The sequence below is a fragment of the Poecilia reticulata genome, unplaced genomic scaffold (genome assembly GCF_000633615.1).
Source record: "Poecilia reticulata strain Guanapo unplaced genomic scaffold, Guppy_female_1.0+MT scaffold_298, whole genome shotgun sequence".
Taxonomy (NCBI): domain Eukaryota; kingdom Metazoa; phylum Chordata; class Actinopteri; order Cyprinodontiformes; family Poeciliidae; genus Poecilia; species Poecilia reticulata.
The window spans coordinates 3,770-11,786 of NW_007615073.1; the positions used below are offsets into that span (position 1 = coordinate 3,770).

An 8,017-nucleotide genomic window follows, 5' to 3' on the forward strand; every position below is an offset into this window, starting at 1 on the left:
TCCTGGAAGTTGTTGTTTAGGTTTGCTTTATATGTGGTATTTTACATAAAAAACATTGGTGTATGTTGTAGGACAAAATTAATGTATCTAAATGTAACATTTTGTTACTTATGAATTTGCCAGCATAGAAAAGAGTTGGAGATCCACAGAAGGCTGTTGAGCGGTTTGTCAGACAACTCAAGGAAGTAGGCGTTAACCAGAGGACACTTGTTCTCACTCTGGATGCGATGGACACTGATGAGGAGCGGGATATGTCTCTCATTTCTTTTTATAAGCACAAGCGTGAGAAAATTCAGTGGGCAGCTCCTTTTCATTGTCGCATTCAAGGTATTACTTCATATCAGCTTAGCAGTACTTGAAAACAGCTCTTTCATCTTACCAGGCTCTTTTATTATAGGCGATGCTGCAGTTGGTAGAGGCGTGACAAGACATATCATCTCGTCTGCCATTGCCAAGCTGAAACAAGGATTTAAAATGAACTTCGGTATGTGCTACACAGAGTTCTGTATTAATTAGTAAAGCTATGCATTTGTGGTGTTATCTTGCGTGGTACATTTAACAGTAGACATCTTTTTTTGAATTTTTTAGGAAATGACTACAATGTTTGAAGGGGAAACTGATCACCTTGTACCAACTACTTCAGCAGTGCTTGCTGAGAGCGAGCTGTTTGTCATGGCTGGTCGGCTGATTGGCCACTCTTTAATTAATGGAGGTCCAACCTTGTCGGGCATCAGCTTGGCAGTAGTGCATGCCTTGACAAGTGGTTCAAAGGAGTTGGCGACAACATACCTTTCCCTAGAGGACTGCCCCGATATTGACCACAGAGAGATCATTGGTTTCGTAAGTAAACAAAATTAACTTATCACAATTTTTAATATGCATCACAAACATGCAATCCAGATAAATGTGGATGTTTTACTAAATCCTATTATAAATGCTTATTTACCAGCTGCTGAAAGAAGAGATGACTGAGGAAGAGACTTCAAGATTGTCCAGTCTGTGCATGGAGTGGTATTTTCCTGCACCAACCAAGGACACAAACAAACTGCTCCTATTACAGCAGCTCCTCAACCATGCTGTAATACAAATATTAACTTTATTTTTTCATTATTTGTCTCGAAATGAAGAGTTAAATGTGTTATTTAGCTTCAGTAACCAATGTCCTACTCTACTTGAGAAATAAGTATTTTTATTCTGAACTTTGATGCCACTAATAAAGTGTAATATTTACAGGCCATCACTCGACTTAGTGTGCAAATAAAGCACCTGAAAAGGGGACTTAAAGAAACGGGTATCTGGCCATTAATTACATCCAGACCTGATGTTGTGCCACTCCTCTTCCCTAGGGACAGTGAAGTCGAAATCACACCCCAGGTACAATCTGTTTTAACATTCTAAAGATGTATCTGAATATAAGCTTTTACTCTGAAACCTGGTCAGAATATTACAACTTTTACACTATTTCTACAATTACAGATGGTCCTGCAGTCAATCATTTGGCCCCAGGTGAACCAAAGTGATGACAGTGATAATGACTTAGAAGCAGAAACTACACAGGTGACGGGGCTTTTCCGTCAGTTTCTCGAAGAAGGTAAAATGTCTACATGAACATTTGGACAGTGTTTCTTATTTTGAGAATAATAAAAGACATGTGCAATACATACCAGCATAATACAGTACATTTATGTTCTTATTTATTACAACACTGCACAGATAAATTATGTACATTAGCAGTACTCATGTACAGTAATTACTTGCATTTGATGGAAAAAGAATGCAAAGCTCTTGTCATGTTTCCAAACAGTTTTGTATACCAGTCACACAAAGCCTCCGTGGATGTTTAACAGAGTTAAAGTAAAATGAAAAGGTCTGATTTTTACGCTGGACCAAAAGTACGATTCAGTTGTATTTGAGAAGGAATGTAATTCACAAACATCACATCATTATTATATAGATGCCACAAGCATGGTGTTTTTCAGGTTGATCAGTGAACATGGCAAAAGGTATTCAAATGATTATGATTTTTGAAGGATATCACATTCATATGGATTAGTTGCTTAGATAGAAAACACATTCGCATAAATTCATATCTCAAAGTCAGCTTTATGAATGATTCAATTCTACTGGAAATTCAAAGTATCTAATAAAAATGTATACTTTTCTCAGCATCTTCAGACAATCTGCACCAGCTTATGAAATTTTGGGTTGGCTGGGAGGTTCCATGCCAGGAGCTGAAGCTTGAAGTTGTGCAGTCGACTGGACCAAACCACATGCCCACTTCATCTACCTGCAGTGAACGTTTGCGCCTTCCAAGCCACTACACTACCTACCAGGCTCTGTATGCCGACATGATGTTATGTCTTAAGTCGGTTGAGACTGGCTTTGGTCTTGTTTAGAAATGTTAGAGTTCTTATGTTCAAGAAATTACTTATTTCAAATTTACATATGTTCAGAGTTTGAGTCAGCACTGTTTGTACAGGCAGTTTTAAATATGAAACGTTAATTGTTTTTATGCAATATTTTACGAAATGTACTTCGATGAGTTCATATATGCTTGATGTATTAGAAAATAAATTACATAAGACAAACTTAACTTTCCTATTCTTGTAATACAAGAAAATTAAAAGTCCTACACAAATGTACCTACTAGGTTCATTTTGAGTACAGAAAAACTCACAAATTTAGAAAATTTTAGTTGTCGATCCATAACAGCACTACAATTCACTTTTCCAAAGCACAGATTTCACCTTTGTAGTAACATGATCAGCATTTAGCTACTAATTTGATAACTGCTGAACTTTGAAACTTTCACAGAGTGAAGAACTGTTCACAAAACAGAACGGCAGCAATATAAATGTCACAACCAAAAGACAGTGATGTGCCTTTTGGGTTGACTGCATTTCTTAAGGCTGCCATTTGTTCGTCAGTCAGTTGCACATTCAAATTTGGAACTGTGACGTTTGACTGTTCCTGAAGAGGAAGCCCGCTGTCCTCCCATTCAATTTCAGGAATTTGTACACCCTGGAAAACACAAAGAAGGGATCAAGAGAACTCAAAATTTACTTAGATTTTGTAGATTGATTGCTATGTTACAAATTCAGTGACTCATGGTATACATGGTACGCATTATATTATCCAATTAAAATGTACCTCTGTCAAGGCACTGTGTGGTTCAGGAATTGGATGGTGTGTTCGACCAAGAACCCAGAGCTGGTTAGGAGTCATGTTGCTTTCCGTTCGAAGTGGATGATTGTCCCAGCCACTGCGGAAAGTATGAAGATCTTCCTGCAGACGTGGCAGGAAGACATAATGGCAGCAGAAGAGGTGTGTTTCATTTGAAATGTTGAGGTATCCCTCTTCTTCAAGGTGGTGTAGCACATCGTAATAGATGGACGTTACAGCTGTCCACAGATCTCTCCAGAGTCTCTCAATCCTTCAATTATGGAGTAATAAAAGGTTAAAAACTGCCCTTCAAATCTTGTCATATGAAGAACAAACCAAGCTATTATTACTATAGACATTGAAAAGCGTCACATATTGAAACTTGTCATTTGTACAAACCTTTGATTGTGCACACTCTTTCCAGATATGAAACTGCTTCTTCCTGTTCCACGAATCATAAACATAAGTCGTGCCACGTCCACATTTTCCACCCCTTGATCAGCACGTACCCTAAAATAAGTGTGTTAATGTAATCAAAATTTTCCTATAATTACAACATTAATGACAAATTTTAGCATAGCTCAAACACTCTTTGTAACAAAAGATACATTTGGAGTTACAAAGTAGTGGGGATTAAAAAGATTTTAATTGTACTAGAGTCTTTATTAGATGAACATCTTATTAAATTCATGGAGTATATTCCACAGATCACAAACATAATGGATGAAAGCTGTTGCCCTTTGGTTCTAACTCTGATTACAGAGTTCTTGTAGATTCAGAAATGTATTTTTGCCCTATGAATTTTAGAGATTTATAATAAAACAGCAATATTTCAAAACTTGTTCTAGAACAGAAAGCAAGCAAATGTAATAATCTAAAACATGGCATTATATGACCAACAAAGGTGTAAGAATCAAGTGCAGCTACTTGGACTTTCACTGAAAAATTTTTTAAATCCTCCTGTGTATCTGGAATATGTTTGAGCGCAAATGTCTTAGGCCACTTGACAAGACAAAACTAACTTACAAGTAACTTTTCAGCAAGCTCCTTTTAAGTTTATAAGTTCTTAATATTGAAGAAAAAGTAATACTTATAAGCTGTATAATCTGACAGTGGAACTAGATATCACTCAAAAATGTTAAGTTATAATATTGGAAAATGTCTTGTTCTACAATAAGGTTTTACTTTTTCATCATTACTCAAAAACTAATGATATATAAAACAAACGTATATGTTTTGGAGAAAAGTTAGTTGATGCTGACTTTTAATCTTTCTTCCTTGGCTCAAAAGGAGTAAGATGGACTGTAAACCTTTACCTGAGTGGGAAGCCAAACTCCTCCACTGAATTCTGAAAGAAAGCCAGTGTAGTAGATGCCAGGTTGTTTTGAGCTGTACCAAGATACATTATCTGTAGAGCACAGCAAACATGTAACATTAAATGTCATAGCTTATAAAATTAAGCATTTATATGCATTTATAAAAGATACAGCACCTTTCGAGAAAAACCATCAATGCCACCAAAGATAACAATGTTGTACCTAAAAAAACAAAAGAAAATATTTCATCATTATCATTAATATCATTAAATATTGTCACCAAAAGGCTTGCTTCTCTTTGATCACACATATTTGTAAGAAGGGACAGAGCAATCCGGACTTCCTGAGGAAGCTAAGTTCCTTCAAGGTCTGTTGTTGAGCACATCATCTCTTCTGCCGTCATCTGTTTGGTATCAGCATCAGAACCAGAGACCTAAAAAGGCTCAACAGCCTGACAAAGAAGGCTGGTTCTTTTCTGGTTCTGTTCAGGGGGTGAATGTGGAATCTCTGTAGATGCTTACGCAAAAAAGGATTCTTCATAAAAAAATGCTGGACAACCCTGTCCCTGAGAACATCTTCATGAGACTGTCTTGACAAAACAGTATTTTCAGTCAAAGGCTATTTTAGATTGACTGTTATACAGAACACTACAAGAGATATTTTCTGCCATTTTCTGGCCATCACCATCTGCAATAACTCTTTGAATAACCTAAATTAATGTGTTACAACATTTAATTTCCCTTTGGAAAAAGGGATGCTTTTATTAAAATTTAATTTGAAGCGAGATTTCTGCAGAGGCAGATCAGGTACTGCTTAGGTTTGGCCATGTTGAAGCAGAACATGCAGGACACTGGCCATTGTGGACATAGTTTATACACTATTGTTTAAAAGACTGAAAAAAGCTGCGTTTTAATTCCAAAAGATATGTTGCATGCTGTGAAAGAAAAAAAATGCTACATGAGTTGAACATGCTTAACAAGCATACTTCAAAGTTAGAAGATAAATAATTTACCGTATTAATTTGTGGTTGGTATCAATGTGCATCAAAGACTGAGGGCCAGGAACTGAGTACGTACGTCGAGCTATGCATCGTAGCTGGACCATACGTGATGCCATTCCAATGGTGTCTACGCAATGCATGGATGCTCTGACTCTATGATACTGCACCCTCAGTCCCCTGGCTTGCAGAAGGGCCTTTACCATTCTGTACCCAGAGTGAGGCTGCCTGGATTTAATGTCTCTCACACATTGGTCTAAGTCCTCATCTGACATGGTGGTGTATGATGCCCTCACTGAAAGACCAGACTCTTCCATCCGTCGATACACAGTCCGTCTGGATATACCCAAGAGTTTGGCAATGCATGGGACAGGGAGATGGAGTTCCAAAAGACTGCAAAGGTAGTCTGAGGATATGACCATCCGTTGTCGCCCAGCTGGTCCTTGCTCAAAATGCACAACAGCTGTTTGTTGTTCTTCACTTAGTTTTTCTATATTAATTAGTGTGTGCAAATGAGCCAGCGCATCCAAAATATTTGGGGGTACATCTACCTGACAAGATAAGGCATTTAAAAAAACAAGTTCTTGAGTGCAGATAAAGTCTAGGAAATCCAGATCCAGGGGCATTCGTTCAAGAACATGCTCCAAACGATCACGGAGTCTATAAAAGATATTATCCAGCAAAAGTTCCTTGAAAAGAGAAAAAAGAAAAAAAATGTAAAAAACATCGTCAGTAAAGTAAAAAAAAAAGTATTTTGAAATCAGTAGGTCGGTATTGAGAAATCACAAATTATTTAATCTAAAATAAGTTAACAGCTGTACTTGCAAGCATATATTTTCTTAAAATTAGTTAAAATCAAATGAAAAAACAAAGGAGGTTGTTTATAATGTTGCTAGGTAACAACGACGTTTTGTACCGCAAAGTAAAAAGAATGATAATTAATATATATCAGAGAAGCAGTAGTTTGGATGACGCTCTAATGACCATAAATGTATTAATTAATTCATAAATGAAGTCACATGAACAGAATGGGATGGTGATTATAATTAATGTCGGAAGAGTTCACAGCCCCTCCTTAATCACAAGGCAGCGACATTAGCTTGCTACATTAGCGGTAGCATGTCCTGAAAAATTACGACTTTACTAAGACTGCCTGTCTCAGTCTMACCTAAGACAACATACAACCAACCTAGAAAGTCGCCACCCATCAGTTCTCTTGAAAGATTCTAGACTTGGCGCAAGTGATATTCCTTTTTTAAATAAAACAGGGGAAATTGGGTGTGGGACAGCCAAGAGAAGGGGGTGGAGGTCTAGCAGGTAGCGAGAACTAATATGCCAGCATTACATGGCGTAAGATTAACAACGGCCCAAACCCGTGTTTTAAATCAAGCTTTAATATCATGTATCAAAGTTCATGCGCAAAATAAAATATACTACAGAAATATGAAAGCATAGACTCACCGTTGGGTTTCCGTTCGCCTCCATGGTCGCTGGCCTCAGGGTGATCGTTATTTCTTCAATATGACGCTTGGGTCATGTGATTGGCTGGATGTTGAAATCTGACAACGATTGCTAATGTCTGTGACCTGAAGTAACCTTGCCGTTTTTGTACAGCGAATTTTTAGACGCTGAATTTGAGACAGCGAATTTGAGCAAGTTGAATTTGTAGGACACTGAAAATATAGCATTTGAATTTTTAAAAGTTGAATTTTTTTATATGTTGAATTTTTTTAACACTGAAAAAATATATATATTGAAAATTTGATCTCTGAAATAGGAATGTGAATTTCTTTTAACAAATGAAATTTGCATACATGTACAAATAATGACACTGAAATTTTTTTTAGGTCAAAAATATATTCTGAATTAATTTTTAAATTGAAAAAGTAAGAACAAATATACAACATTCAAATTTCAGATGCATTTTTTATTCAAATTCTGATGGCACATAATTACTTCCATAGACGTCACTGTGAAAAGGGTCTATTATAGCGGTTCTCAACGTGGGCGGTATCGCCCTCCAGGGGGCGCTGGAGGACATTTTTACAAAAGGGGGGCTCTGGGATGCCTTTGGGGGGCGTTTGGTCGAAGGTAAAGTTTACACCTTAAATGAACAACAATGCCAGTTTAGACTTTGAGCAACTTGGTAAAACTGTATTGTGTAACATTAAAACATGCTTGGCTGCAACTGTATCGATGGCAGCTCTTCTTCTATTCAGTGTTTGTTAGCTTCATGGCGCAGCTCCGCATCAGTTCAGCGTTACABCGGCTGATGACGYTGCTGTGATTCACTTTGTCTGGTATTTATGTAGGCTACATATGTTTTGGCAGTTCTGTGATCATGTCAAAGCAGCAATTTATTTCCGTTTGAAAGCTGCCCGCTTCCATGGAAGGACAACAGAAAATCGCCCTTATAAACATGTAATTTCTAAAATCACAATGCCCTGACTTTGTATCCCTCTGAAAAATGAACCCATTTAAATAAAGAAATCCCTCCATGGGTGATACCACGATAGAGAGCGTTCATTTATAGCGTTAACAC

General features: G+C 37.2%; 2 protein-coding genes across 4 annotated transcripts in view; one reads left to right on the plus strand and one right to left on the minus strand.

The window, feature by feature from the left end:
• The window catches only part of LOC103460807 (uncharacterized), a 3,238-nt gene extending 645 nt beyond the window's left edge, over positions 1 to 2,593 (plus strand). The window contains exons 2-8 of the mRNA XM_008403116.1: positions 124 to 327; positions 398 to 484; positions 589 to 840; positions 950 to 1,078; positions 1,234 to 1,374; positions 1,477 to 1,591; positions 2,167 to 2,593. Coding sequence (XP_008401338.1) covers positions 592 to 840; positions 950 to 1,078; positions 1,234 to 1,374; positions 1,477 to 1,591; positions 2,167 to 2,396 — 864 coding nt within the window. The 5' untranslated portion in view covers positions 124 to 327; positions 398 to 484; positions 589 to 591 and the 3' untranslated portion in view covers positions 2,397 to 2,593. The remainder of the gene's footprint in view (positions 1 to 123; positions 328 to 397; positions 485 to 588; positions 841 to 949; positions 1,079 to 1,233; positions 1,375 to 1,476; positions 1,592 to 2,166) is intronic.
• On the minus strand, positions 1,673 to 7,216 carry LOC103460806 (uncharacterized). 3 transcript variants are annotated; one of them, XR_001776326.1, is made up of 7 exons: positions 6,937 to 7,216; positions 5,491 to 6,164; positions 4,655 to 4,700; positions 4,479 to 4,570; positions 3,562 to 3,604; positions 3,151 to 3,433; positions 1,673 to 3,021 (listed from the first exon to the last, which is right to left on the minus strand). XR_001776326.1 is itself a non-coding variant. In XM_008403113.2 (7 exons), exons 1-7 carry the CDS (start codon positions 6,958 to 6,960, stop codon positions 2,809 to 2,811), a joined length of 1,443 nt encoding a protein of 480 aa, XP_008401335.1. In that variant the 5' UTR covers positions 6,961 to 7,209; the 3' UTR covers positions 1,673 to 2,808. The 3 variants fall into 3 exon arrangements, 2 of the variants coding, with proteins under 2 accessions (XP_008401335.1, XP_008401337.1); XM_008403113.2 differs by having other exon boundaries at positions 3,562 to 3,672; positions 6,937 to 7,209; XM_008403115.2 differs by having other exon boundaries at positions 3,562 to 3,672; positions 6,027 to 6,164; positions 6,937 to 7,207.
• Positions 7,217 to 8,017: the final 801 nt, after the last annotated feature.